Source organism: Carlito syrichta, unplaced genomic scaffold, assembly GCF_000164805.1.
Source record: "Carlito syrichta isolate Samal-C Ts95f unplaced genomic scaffold, Tarsius_syrichta-2.0.1 Scaffold135583, whole genome shotgun sequence".
Classification (NCBI taxonomy): domain Eukaryota; kingdom Metazoa; phylum Chordata; class Mammalia; order Primates; family Tarsiidae; genus Carlito; species Carlito syrichta.
The window spans coordinates 18,477-32,647 of NW_007079679.1; the positions used below are offsets into that span (position 1 = coordinate 18,477).

The window sequence follows — 14,171 nt, forward strand, 5'->3', positions numbered from 1 at the left end:
CACAGGAGCGGCTGGCACGATGCATGGCCTCAGGGCTGGGACCGGTGCCTGTGGCCAACTCCTACCGGAAACAAACCTGGTGGTGAACAAACATTGTGATTAAAATAAGTCACAACGGGAGGGAGGGGCTCACCTCATCAACAAAGGTACCTGCATAATGAACATTTGTATACCTGCCCCTGAACTGTACCCCACATCTTTAAAATAAAGGGGAAAGAAAGCCAGAACGTTTAATGGGAACAGCCGTGCCAGGTCTTACAGGAGACAATTCATCATCTTGCCATAAACGACTATCAAAAAACCAAACCAAGATGGGAGAGTGTGCGGCATCTCAGGCCGTCTTGAATCCCACAGACGAGCAGCTGTGGCCTGGGGATCAGGGCTGGGGCGCTGTCCCTCGCTGTCCCGCGCGTTCCCTTCTGCTTGTCCCCAAAACTTAACCAGAGGCGTTGGCGCTGCCGCTGCCGGGGTCTCCAGCAGGTGAAGCGCTCGGCAGCAGAGGGGTGGCCCCCTGCCAGACACCCTGGAGAGGCAGACACCGAGTATTGGAGGAGGCGGCTGTGAGACTGATGAGACCCAGTGCCCAGGTCCCCAAGGCAAAGCCTCAGGTTCCCCGGGAAGGCTCGGAATATGTGAGGAGACCACCTGAGAGAGCCAGGGGCGGAGGGAGGGATACAGGGGTCAGCCCTGGGTCACAGCTGGCCTTGCCACCGGACCTGTGGCATAGGCAAGCCTCCCAGCAGGAAAACTGGCCTCTGTTGGCCCCCCCCAGGGGCTTTGTCAAAGAGCTGATGTGGCATCAGGGGTAGCTAGGGTCTCTACACACAGAGGGGGAGGAGACAAGGTCACACTGCAGCTGATGACAGTCACCAGAACGTCATGGCGAGACTCTGTGAGAGGAAACTCTGAAACCTGGCTGATGCTGCCCTGGGCAGCCAGGAGGGCAGGGCCACAGCTGACGGGCAGGCGACATCCCTCACCGTGAGGGGTGGGCAGCTCCATCGGTGGTGCAGGGGCAGCATGGGGCCACTGACTCTAGGATGCTTATCCATGGGTTGCACCTCCGCCATGGCAGGTGCCACACATGCCAGGGAAGCGGCTGGGGCTGCTTCTTCACCCATTAGTCTGAGAGCTGCTGGTCCAGGTCCACACACCTTGGGGGCACTCTGCCCTGGGACAGACGCATACGTCTGGCGTTTAGACAGACCCCGGGGGGAGGGAAGAGAAGAGTTCCTGTCGCCTGTGCCCTGGCTGGGGGGCTGGCATAGTAATGTGACAGCCGTGGCCACTGCAGGGACAGCGCGGGTCCAGGCCAGACCCTGGTGACGGCAGCAGAAGGCATTGCTCTCCGAGGAGCCCAGGGCGGGGGTCTAAGTCAGGAGGGGCCGCCTGGCTCTGCGGGGCCCCAGTCCGATGCCCGCGGTGGCTGTGGCACACCCGTCTTCAAGTCATGCAGTGTCTTCAAGACAATCCCTGCAGCCCCACTCGCAGCTCTGCTGCAGCTGGGCTGGGCCCTGGAGACCTGCAGGCCCCGGTGCCCAGGAGGGGATGAGGGCGCCAGCCGCCTGAGAGCCCTGGCTCTCTGTTCCCAGAGCATTGGGAGGAGGTACTGACGCAGGACCCCCCTTCCCAGTGGACTCCTGACACGGCAGTGGGACCGAGCCTGGCAGGGCTGGAGTTCCGAGGTGAGGTGGCTGCTTCCCCAGGCCTCCTCTGCTCACTGCCCAGCTCTCCCTCTGGAGGACAGACACCACTTTTCCCCACACTTCCCGGGCCCTTGCCCCTCCACGACCAGAGCCCTCCTCCTGGGCCCTAGCGCTCACTGACCATTCCTGGCTGCTGCCCTGAGTCACGGCAGAGCTCAGGGATGGCTCGGCCAACCTGTCATGGAAACACAGACCACACGGGACCCTTGCGACCTCCCAGAGGCTGAGGGCCGGCAGACAGGATGGTTGTTCCAAGGCAGGACCATCCCCAACTCACCTGGGACCGCATCTTGGTTCCCCCAGGAGGGGCCTGGAGAGAGGCCAGTGTCTGCACAGTGAGGAAGGTGTCCCTGGCGCTGGTCAGCAGGAAGGGCCCAGGGGAACCTGGAAGAGGCCATGGCAGGAGCCGGAGTCAGCAGTGTCGTGGCGCCTCTGCAGGAGGGATCCGTCCAGCCCCTGGCCAGCAGGAGGCCGTGAACATGGACTCTGCTCCTGGTGTTGGGCCCTGCCCTCCTCAGCCTGTGTGGTGAGGACCTGCTGGTGGAGGGGAGCGGCTGTTCCAGCCACACCACCTGCGACGTTTCTTGTTTGTCTCAGCGTTCCTGTCCCTGCAGCACAGGTGCCTCCTTTAGGTGAAGGTTGGTCAGGATCATGGCCCAGGTGGACAGAAACTGCACAAGTGCAACAGAGGAAAGAGGTGCCGGCCATGACAGCTGGGGGAGGGTGGGGAAGGGTCTTGGCGCAATCTTCCCACGTGCATCTCAGGGGTCCTGGCCACAAGGGAACAGACGACAGTCCCTGGGCCGGGCAGCCTCACTCACCGGAGCTCAGCATCGACGGGCAGTGGGTGTGGCTCCCCGAGACTCTGACATCAGTGGTATCCGTGGCCATGTTACCCGTGTAAACGGTAGCCTCTTCCTGAAACCTCCCCATGTTCTTTTTGTACCGGATTCTCTTGTTGGCAAACCAGTTAGAGACCTGAAAACGCATACACAGAAGTCACCGGAGGAGCTGACCTAGCACGCGACATGGTGTGAACAGACTGTGGTCTCCCTGGGGTGCCAGGAGCTCCCACTACCCAGGAGGAACAGACTGGACAAACACCCTCGGCATGGGGGTCGGTAGGAGGTCAGGGCCAAGGAGGTGGTGCCTGCTGAGCCAGGGGCCCAGGGAAATGTCCCTGGAGCCGCACTATCTTGGAGGAGACAAACTCTGCTGCTAAGAACCAGGCGTGGCTGGAACCTGGACCAGAGAAGGAGCTGGAAGGAGAACAAGAACGTCTGTGATCTGCTCAGGGAAACTGCACAGGTGCAACAGCGGGTGGCAGGTTACGTTCTAGAATCCTCCTCGGGAAAAGCAAGGGCCAGGGAGACAGGTGTCCCCTCACACCCAGCAAGCATACTTCGGGGAGTGCAGACTGAGAAGAGGATGTGATTGAGCCCCAAACGTACCGACTTTATCTCCTCTCGTAAGGGCCTGGGAAGCAGTTGCTGCTGCACCCCTGAGGTATGCAGGTGGCGATGGGGCTCCACAGCCAGGAGGGGATTCAGCACCAGGACTGACTTCAAGACTGCGCTCCCAGGGCGGAACTAGTCACCTCGGTGGCACTGCTAAGCTCTGGGTCTGGGCTGTTCTCTGTGTGGGGCCATCCTGGGCACCATGGGGTGCTAAGCAGCGTCCCTGGCTCCACCCACTGGATGCCAGGGACACACCCACCCAAAAATGTTCCAGAATCATCCCGGGTGAGCACTCCTGGGCTAGCACCTCCCTCACAATGTGGAGATGTCCTTGAACACCACTCAGGGCCCACATCGGTGTCCCAAAGTAAGTGGAATATGTAATGAACACAAATGAAACAGTTGGGTGATGGGGGTAGGATCATGGGTGACCCTAACTTTTTTTTTGAGTTGGAATCTCACTCCATCACCCAGGCTGAAGCGCAGTGGCATGCCCATGGCCACTGCAGCCTCAACCTGCTGGGCTCAGGCGATCCTTCTGCCTCAACCTTCCAAGTAGCTGGAACGACAGGCAAGCGCCACATGCCCGGCTAATTTTTTGATTTATTGTAGGGATGAGGTCTTGCCAAGTTGCTCAGGCTGGTCTCGAACCTGTCGGCTTAGGCAATCCTCTTACCTCCATCTTCCAAAGTACAGGGAGGTCAGGCATGAGCCACCATGCCTGGCAACCTTTAATGTCCCTAAACTATCCTTGCAATGTTAACCATACAAAGAAAGATTCCTGTGTGTGCCCCCATTCCTAAAATAGCACGCCGTTCCTGACTGCCCTTGGTGTGAGCAGTCTGCTCTTGAGCCACGTGGGGAAGCACTTGGCTTTCACTTATCTATGAGGAATGTTTCAGAACTTCTTTGCAGAACTAGGTCTGCAGAGAATGGCATCCAACACCTTTCCATGTCGAATTCAGGTGGCATTTGACAGGGATCAAGGGCACATTTCTGTGTGGAGGGGTCGAGGAGGTTGGCAGGGATGATGGCCTCGAGGCTGGAGGCAGGTCCCTGGTCAGCCTCTGTCATCTCCGTGGGGAGCAGCCCCTACTTCGTGGCAGGTGTGGCTCTCGGGGTCTTCCCCACCCACAGTAGCTCATGCTGGCCTCTCCCTGTCAGTGCCTCCGGCCTCACTGTTGCAGCTGTCTGGTCCCTCGGTGCTCCTGTCTTGGCTGGGCTCTCCTGCCCCTTGAGCCTCCTCAGCCTGGAGTTGTAGCTGATTCCATTCTGAGGACGGCGTGGGCCTCACCACAACACACTTGCCTTAATGGTGGGCTCCCACCTCCTTGCCTCTCCTCCGGTGAACATCACAGCTGTGCATCTGTGCCCCCAATTCAAGTACCCTCCTTCAACTAACAGCCATTTCAGGATGCCCTGAAACCTGGCGGATGCACCAAAGTGGGAAGGAGTTCCTAGCACAGAATTCTGCTGCCGGTGATGGGGGTTCTCAGGGCCAGTCACACCGCAGGACAGTCCTTGCAATGTGGCTGGTGCTTCCTGAGCCCTTGTCTGAGGCCAGCCCTCTCTCCAGATGAAGCCTCAGACCCAACCCCCCTTGCTCTCTGGGGGCGCTGGCCCAGGGGGGCGGCCCTGACACAAGCCTGGCTGTCTGCGTGTGGGCCGAGCAGCAGCCATGCCTCACGCCTCACTCTCGGTCCTGGGCCTTAAAGACCCAGAGGTGTGGCCCTTTGCTCCGGCTCTAGGCTGGTTTCTGAGGCGGCCACAGTGGTCCCTGGTGAGGGCAGTCAGACGGGACTGGGACCTCCGTGATGTTTGCGGCCTGTGTGACCCCGAGAAGTTCCTAAGTTCTCTCACAGAGATCCAGTTGGACAGCCTGGGCGGAGCGAAGGGCTAGAAACTCAGCCCCTTCAAGAGCAAAGTCGGGGGAACGGGCCACCTCGGAGGGCTGCGATGACATTCAGGGAGCCATGTCGCCTGTCAGCGCACGTCACTGCTGCCACAGAGGCAGGGGGCTATGCCTGCGCAAGTGAAGTGGCGCTTCCAGGCGCAGCTCTGCAAACTTACGCTGCCCTGTGGGTAGGGCTGGACCGGCCTTGCTGTTTAGGTTTCTCTGGAGTTACAGTCCTTATTATTTTTTGAGTCAAGGTCTCACTCTGTGGCCGTTGACTGGAGGGCAATGGCACAATCACAGCTCTTTGCAGCCTCGATCTTTCTGCCTTAGCTTCCTGAATAGCTGGGACTACAGGCACAAGTCACCACACCAGGTTAATTTTAAAAATTACTTATAGAGATGAGGGCTTGCTGTGTTGCCTAGGTTGGTCTTCAACTCCTGGGTTCAAGTGATCCTCCCACTTCAGCCTACAGAAGTGCTGGGATTACAGTATGTGACACTGTACCCAGCGAATTTCCGTTTTAAAACCTGAGATTTTCTTGGCCTCAACACCTCCCTCCTTTGCCCCCAGTTCCACAAAGGATACCAGAGTCTGACACCAGGGTACAGGGTCAGGAACCTCACACTCTACAGCATCACCTCCTGGAGCTCATACCCCACCAAGACCTCAGGGAGCTCACACTCCACCTGTATCACCTCAGGGAGCTCACACTCCACCATAACCTCATGGAGCTCCCAGTCCACCTGTATCACCTTCAGGAGCTCACACTCTACAGCATCACCTCAGGGAGTTCACACTCTACCATGACCTCAGGGAGCTCACACTCCACTTGTATTACCGCAGAGAGCTCATAGTCCACTTGTATCACCTCAGGGAGCTCACACCCCAGCTGTATCACCTCAGGGAGCTCACACTCCACCTGTATCACCTCAGGGAGCGCACACTCACTCACACTCCACCTGTATCACCTCAGGGACCTCACAGGCTACCTGTATCACCTCAGGGAGCTCACACTCTATCATGAACTCAGGGAGCTCACACTTGTAGCACCTACAGGAGCTCACACTCCACCTCTAGCACTTTAAGGAGCTCACAATCTACCTGTATCATCTCCCTAGGAGTCCCCAGGTCTCTCAGTGGGTGCACCTGAACTGCTGTTTCACGGATGAGGGAGGATACCACCTGCCTGAGTCCCATCTTCACAGTATAGAGCCGGGACCAGAGCCTTGCCAGGCTGACTCAGAGCCTGGCCACTTGACTCCTGTCCCACACATTTCCTTAATTTCCCTGGGTGTCTCCCTCATGGGACTTAACCTTCCATCCTTTCCAGGTACAGGGAGGTGCAGCAGAAGAGGGCCTCACCTGCGAGACCGTGATGCCGCCCTTCCTGGCCAGCTCTTCTTTGGCTTTTTCACTGGGATACGGGTTGCTCAAGTGGGAATAGAAATACTCATTCAGCACTTCGGTTGCCTGTTTGCTGAAGTTCCGCCGCTTATGCCTGCAGAGACAGACAGCCTTGGTTGAGTTAATATGCTGGGGTCCTAGCAACACCCTCCCATCCCCAACTAAGGCCCCTTAGCCGTTCTAAAGCCAGCGTGCGGCACCGCCGATCTCCTGCCCAGGTGGCTGTGATGGGCCTGCAGCCACGATCATGGCCAGAGCCCCAGGACTAAGTTCAACCCACGCCAGTTGTTAACCCACTTGCTCATCTTCCTCAGAGTCAAAGCTCAGGGTCCTGGGTGGGGGCAGTCCCTGACCTGGCATCAAGGAACCGTGAGCGCAGGGTCATCACGGCCTCGCAGGTGCTCTGCTTCAGCTGCATCTGGATGGCGCTGAACTTGCCATGAATGACGCTGACCATGCGCTCCATCTCCTTGGGGGAGACGGGCCTCATCCTGCTTTGCTCCCGGAGAAGGTTGGTGACATGTGTGGTGAACTCACAGCAGGCCTGGGGGTAGGCACAGACATGCCAGCCTGTGACTAAGCAGCAGAGTGGCACAGGAAGGCTCCGCGCCGGACCAGACACCTGCCACCCCTTGTGGATTGCACACAGGCTGGTGACCGAGAAGCACACAGCAAGGGCTTTCAGTAAAGTCAGCCACCTCTGCAGTGACCACCTGTGTACTCCCTGCTCTGCACCACAAGAGGAAGGTGGTCAGAGGTCTACGTTTGGCTTTGACAAATGTGCATTCACATGATAGAAACTCTTCCATGCAGAAAGATCACCTGTTCATATTTCTCTAGCTCAGAGTGGTAAATCTGTCGGATCTGGGACAGCTTGGCCCTGTAGTCAGAGTGCTCAATGCTAGTGTCATTTGGACAGCCACCTGGTGTTGCTGTGGCGGCCGCCGCCGCTCCGCCTCGTCCTCTATTCTCCAGCTTGGACACGCCCTCGGCCAGCAGCATGTTGTCCAGCCTCATGAGCTGAGCGTCTGGGGGCCTCTCCTCCTGAACACCTTGGACACTGACCGCTAGACAGGAGAGATGGGTAAGTCAGGATTCACCTTCTGGAGAGAAAAACCATGACAGACATTTGCACAGGTGTGACATCTGGATATTTCAGAGAGCCCGTTAGGGGAAAGGAATGTTCCATCTTATGACCAAACTGGACGGCAGACCCCGAGTAACTCACTATGACAGGAGTCCCAGGGCCACCCTCAGGAATGCGGTTCGGGGAGGAAAGGAGAGAGAAAGGCTGCAGCTTAGCACAGCACATGCAGCCAGAACGTGGCCTCAGCTGTGTGCATGCGGCAGGGCGGGGAGAGTGCCCTGTGCTGGGGACACCCGAGCCCCTGAACCGAGTCTCCTGAAGTGCTGGGGAGCAGGGTGCACCCCCATTGCTGGCACAGTGATGAGGGCAAGTTACAGCTCAGCCTTGGCACGTGGTTGGGCACAGGCCCAAGACTGCTGGGGTGCAGCTGCTGTGTCTGGTGTGTGGGAGGTGGGGTTGTTGCTATACAGCTGAAGAGGAAAAGCCCAATCAAGAAGATGGCAGAAAAGACTGAATAACCCACTGAAAGATTTTAAGCAGAGAAGCAAGACAACTGGTCCTGCAATTTGGAAGAGCTGCTGAGGAGGCCTGCAGGGGACAGAGAATAGCTGCTGTCCAAGGCACGCAGCTGCAGAAACTGAAGTCCAGATACAGGGTGACCAGAGAGAGAACCCAAGGGACCCATGCCCCAAGATGTGGGTGTCAGAGACGGAAGAGTCCAGGAAGATGCCCAGATTCCACCATGCGCAGCATAGCCAACAGGACCACCGTCTCCCAAGCGCGGCACACATGGCAGTTTGTACCGGGGGGGCTGGCTGCAAATGTGGCTCCACCTTGGTCCTGTTGACGCATCTAAGCACAGGTGGCTGTGAGGCAGCTGCTTCGTAGGAGTCGAGCTGAGCAGAAGGATCTGGGCTGAGGTAAGTGTCTGGGGGCCAACTGCATCTAGGACTGTGTGTGTACACTTCTCTCTCTCTCCAGCCATCTGTGAGAAGGCCATTTGGGGGTAAATGATGGAAAACCAGCATTTTAGGAACAGGCTTTATTAGACAGGATGAGGGAAAAACAGAGAAAGTTAAAAAGAGTGAAAAAGTGAGCTTATGGCTGGGTATGGGGGCTCACACCTATAATCCCAGAATTTTGAGAAGCCGAGGTAGAAGGACTGCTTGAGGTCAGGAATTTGAGACCAGCTTGGGCAACATAGCAAGACCCTGTCTCTCTAAAAAAAAAAAAAAAAATGTAAAGATTAGCTGGGCGTGGTGGTGTGCGCCTGCAGTCCCAGCTATTCAGGTTGAGTTGGGAGGATTGCTCGAACCTAGTTCAAGGATGCAGTGAACTGTGCTGCCTGGACAACACAGTGAGAGACTTTGTCTCTAAAAAAGCGGGGGAAAAGGGCTTACTCATTAGGAGAGCATTGCTAATCTCTGCAAAAGCAGTTGCAGGGATATGTGGGGGAGAACCTGACTAGAAAGTTCCAGAGAAGCAGGGGGGCCAGGCATGCAAGGAGGAAGGTGCCCCCCAGAGCTCCAGTGAGGTTCAGGCCCAAGGAGGTTATGTGGGTGTCTGTGTTTGGTTTGCTTTTTTTTTGAGTCAGGGTCTCACTCTGTCATCCAGATTGGAGTACAGTGGCATGCTCGTGGCCACTGCAGCCTCAATCTGCTGGGCTCAGGTGATCCTTCTGCCTCAGCCGCCCAAGTAGCTGGAACCACAAGCATACACCATGACCCCTGGCTAATTTTTTGATTTATTGTAGAGACAAGGTCTCGCCAAGTTGCCCAGGATGGTTTCAAACCCCTGAACTCAGGCAGTCCTCTCACCTCAGCCTTCCAAAATGTTGGGATGACAGGTTTGAGGCACTGCGCCTGGCCCAGAACAAAGTTTACAGGGTTTTATTGAAAACAAATTCTCTTAATACTACTTAATACTTAATACTACTACTGAATCAAGTGCTCAGATAACAATTCAGGTTTTAATCATATCATATAGATATTTAGTCATTTACAAATGTCATTTACCATCATCCCTTTCTTTTCCCCAACATAATAGATGAAACTTCTCTGTCAAAAACTCACTAGTCAAAACCAAAGGCACTCAAGAGATATTCTTGTAGGAATTTTCCTTAGAGATTTTCTTGTCTTTTTTTTTGAGTAGGAGTCTCACTCTGTTGCCTATGTTGGAGGCCCGTGGCACACTCACGGCCATCCCAGAGTTGACCTGCTGGGGCTCTGACGATCCTTCCGCCTCAGCCTTGCAAGTAGCCGGAACTATAGGCGCGCACTATCACGCCTGGCTAGTTTTTGAATTGTTGTAGAGACGAGGTCTCACCAAGTTGCTTGGGCTGGTCTCGAACCCATGGGCTCAGACAATCCACTTGCCTTGGCCTCCCAAAGTGCTGGGATTAGACTGAACCACTGAGCCCGGCCTCCTTAGAGATTTTCACTTCAACAGCTCATGCTCATTTATTAAGCACACGTGCTGCAAATTTTATAAACCAAAATTCTGAACAAGAGAAAAAGAATTAGTAAGAGAAACAAGAACTGATCACAAAGCTGATGCTTAATATAGAATAGCATCCCACCTGCTCCAAAATTATGCTTTACTCAGTTAAAATTTGAAAAAGCAATATGAAAAATATGGAAAGGTTGCAGGAAGAATCTACACACTCTGTTAAATGTCCAAGACAAAATGGACAGGAAGATGGACAGGGTAACAGATGAAGAGACTTATACACAAGTACCTGGCGTAAACATCCATGGCACAAATTAGTCACACAAATTAGATACACATTGGTCAATAAGGGCACACATTGGAAACAGCCAAAATAGCTAACACACAGGAATGGTTCAATAAGTTATAGTAGATCCATGAAATAAAATAATGCTAGAAAGCTGCCAACAATCTTATTTTCAGAGACTTTTTTTTTTTGACTCTGTTGCCCAGGCTGGAGTGTAGTGGCACAGGCACAGCTCATTACAGCCTCATCCTCCTGGGCTCAGGTGATCCTCCTGCCTTAGCCTCCTGAGTTGCTGGGACTACAGGCATGTACCACCACACCCAGCTAATTTAGAAAAAAGAATTTTGTAGAGATGAAGTCTTGCTTCGTTGTCTAGGCTGGTCTCCAACTTCTGGGCTCAAGCGATCCTCCCACTCCAGCCTCCCAAAGTGCTGGCATTACAGTCGTGAGCCACTGTATCTGGCCATGTAACTATTTACACACGCCCTACCAGCTACTCTTGGTGACAGGTGCCTGCTTCCTAGCGGCCACTTTGGCCCTTAGCTTCAGAGATTCAGAGAACAGCCCCTCCCTGAGGCTGGGCTGGGCTGCAGGTTCCCACTGTCCCACACTCCAGCCCCTCCTCACAAGCTCACTCAGTCCCACCCGGCTGCACTGAGGCTCTTTCTTTTTTATTTTTATTTATTTATTTTTTGGACTTGAAATCTCGCTCTGTCGCCCAGGCTAGAATGCGGTGGCACGCTCACTGCCACCACAGCCTCAACCTGCTGGGCTCAGACAATCCTTCCATTTCAGCCTTCCAAGTAGCTGGAACTACAGGCATGCACCACCACACCCGGCTAATATTTTGACTTACTGTAGAGACGAGGTCTTGCCAAAGTTGCCCAGGCTGGTCTCGAACCCCTGAGCTCAGGTAATTCTCTCACCTCTGCCTCCCAAAGTGCTGGGATTACAGGCAGGAGTCACTGTGCCTGGCCTCTTTTATTTATTTATTTATTTTTGAGTTGGAGTCTCACTCTATCACCCAGGCTGGAGTGCAGTGGCACGCTCAAGGCCACCGCAGCCTCGACCTGGTAGACTTAGGCGATCCTTCCACTTCAACCTTCCAAATAGCTGGATCTACAGTCGCGTGCTACCATGCCTGGCTTAATTTTTGATTTATTATAGAGACTAGGTCTCACCAAGTTGCCCAGGTTGGTCTCAAACCCCCAGGCTCACGCAATCCTCTTGTCTCCACCTCCCAAAATGCTGGGATTACAGGCTAAGTCACCATGTCCAGCCTCTTTTTGATTTTTATTATTTATTTAAAAAATTTATTTTTGAGTTGGAGTCTCAAATTCTGTCGCCCAGACTGGAGTACAGTGGCCGCTCCTGGCCACCGCAGCCTCGAGCCGCTGGGCTCTGGCGATCCTTCCGCCTCAGCCTTCCAAGTAGCCGAAGCTACAGGTGCGCGCTACCATGCCTGGCTAATTTTTGATTTATTATAGAGATGAGGTCTCACCAAGTTGCTTGGGCAGGTCTCGAACCCGTGGGCTCAGGCAATCCACTCGCCTCGGCCTCCCAAAGTGCTGGAATTACAGGCTTGACAGGCTTGAGCCACCGTGCCTGACTCACAACCTTTTTTTTGGCTCACAACTTTTTTTTTTTTTGAGTCGGAGTCTTTGTCACCCAGGCTGGAGTGCAGTGTCATGCTCCCGGCCACCGCAGCCTCAACCTGCTGGGCTCCAGCGATCCTTCCTCCTCAGCTTTCCAAGTAGCTGGAACTACAGGCACGAGCTACCTCGCCTGGCTAATTTTTGATTTATTATAGAGACGAGGTCTTGCCAAGTTGCCTGGGTGGGTCTTGAACCCGCAGGCTCAGGCAATCCACTCGCCTCGGCCTCCCAAAGTGCGGGATTACAGGCTGAGCCACCAAACCTGGCCTCTTTTTTATTTTTTATTTTTTGAGTTGGAGTCTCACTCTGTCACCCAGACTGGAGTACAGTGGCCGCTCCCGGCCACCGCAGCCTCGACCTGCTGGGCTCCGGCGATCCTTCCACCTCAGCCTTCCGAGTAGCCGGAATTACAGGCATGCGTTACCACGCCCGGCTGATTTTTTGATTTATTGTAGAGATGAGGTCTCGCCAAGTTGCCCAGGCAGGTCTCAAACCCGCGGGCTCAGGCAATCCACTCACCTCAGCCTCCCAAAGGCACGGGATTACAGGCTGAGCCACCGAGCCCAGCTCTCTTTTTTATTTTTAAAGATGAGGTCTTACTCTGTCGCCTAGGCTGGAGGGCAGTTACACAATCAGAACTCATTGCAGCCTCAAATTCCTGGGCTCTAGCAATCCTCCCACCTCAGCCTGGGACTATAGGTGCTACCACTATGTCTGGCTATTTTTAAAAAAAGTTTTGGAGATGGGCTCGGTGGCTCAGCCTGTAAACCCAGCACTTTGGGAGCCCGAGGCGAGAGGATTGTCCGAGCCTGAGGGTTTGAGGCCCGCCTGGGCAACTTGGCGAGACCTCGTCTCCACAATATAACAAAAAATTAGCCGGGCGTGGTGGCACATGCCTGTATTTTCGGCTACGTGGAAGGCTGATGCAGAAGGATCGCCGGAGCCCAGCAGGTCGAGGCTGCGGTGGCCGGGAGCGGCCACTGCACTCCAGCCTGGGTGACAGAGTGAGACTCCAACTCAAAAAAAAGAAAAAAAAAATTGGGGGGAGATGGGGGGCAGTCTTGCTATGTTGTCCAGGCTGGTCTCGAGTTCCTGGGCTCAAGCAATCCTCCCATTGAGGCTGTTTCTGAAAGAACCAAAGGAAAATTTTTTCTTTTATCAGTTAGCTGCTGACTTTCCAGTTTGGAGACCTAGTTCTCCAACAATCTCACTTTCTCTTCAAGATGCTCCAACTGTCAGTTTTAGTTCCGCCCACTGACAGCACCCACAAGCTGGGACAGGACCCTCAGAATGATGCTCACGGGGTGTGCTGCACAGCCCCCACCCTGGGCCTTCCAGACCGGGGTGGCAATTGCAGCAGGTGGACGTTCTCAGACAGGAGAAGGCACCTCCCAAAATTAGACTGCATTTGTCTGTTTCTTGTAATGACCCTCCCTCCTAATCTCTCCTGGGTGACAATGGCTGTCTTCTCCTTAACTCCTCTGTGTTCACATCCTATTGACTCTACTTGACAATCAGCCTCTCACTGACCCCTCCCAGGGTGCCATTCCTGGGCCCCAATGAGGCCAACCTCCTACCCTCCGTGGCCCCTCCTCTCCTACCCACCACACACACCTGCAAACTAACTCTTCAAACACTGAGATCACCATCACCATACTCCGCTTTTGTTCCAAAGACTTCAACAACTCCCTGGCACCCACAGGGAGCCTAAAAGGTGATGCCTGCCCTCTAAGGCCCTTCCCAACATCCTTCTGAATTCATTTCTGTGAATGTTTCCCCTGAGGAGCCCTGCCCAGCCCAGTGTATGTCCCCATATGTTGTTCAGTAGCTCTTTCCTGAGTGTCTGCAGTCCAGGTCAGGCCTTGGGAGGGGGCGGAAGACACACAGGACTCCTAGCATGCCCTGACACTTGGGGTACGGGGAGCCACCTCCACACCTTCCATTATAGGCTCAAGTATATTAGGGGAAGAAGTGGTCAGTGTTGGAACATGCAGCTTCAGGAAAGTGCCTGTTGGTGTGTGTGCACCTGCCTGTCTGGGTCAGGTGCAGAGTAGCTGAGGGACATGTGGCTTTCTTTCTTTCATTTATTTACCCAACAGCAAACATCTGAGAGCCCATCACAAGGTAGGTATCATACTACATGATAAGGACGTTAAAAAATATACCAAAATCCGAGCCGGGCTCGGTGGCTCAGCCTGTAATCCCGCGCCTTTGGGAGGCTGAGGTGAGT

At 54.7% G+C, this 14,171-nt stretch overlaps 1 protein-coding gene across 1 annotated transcript in view; it reads right to left on the reverse strand.

Annotated features, from left to right (window-relative positions):
* Nucleotides 1-215: 215 nt before the first annotated feature.
* PBX4 (PBX homeobox 4) overlaps nt 216-14,171 on the reverse strand; it is a 60,822-nt gene continuing 46,866 nt past the window's right edge. The window contains exons 3-8 of the mRNA XM_008049409.2: nt 7,288-7,532; nt 6,819-7,009; nt 6,424-6,559; nt 2,528-2,684; nt 1,984-2,090; nt 216-523 (exon numbers count right to left, since the gene is read on the reverse strand). Coding sequence (XP_008047600.2) covers nt 437-523; nt 1,984-2,090; nt 2,528-2,684; nt 6,424-6,559; nt 6,819-7,009; nt 7,288-7,532 — 923 coding nt within the window. The 3' untranslated portion in view covers nt 216-436. The remainder of the gene's footprint in view (nt 524-1,983; nt 2,091-2,527; nt 2,685-6,423; nt 6,560-6,818; nt 7,010-7,287; nt 7,533-14,171) is intronic.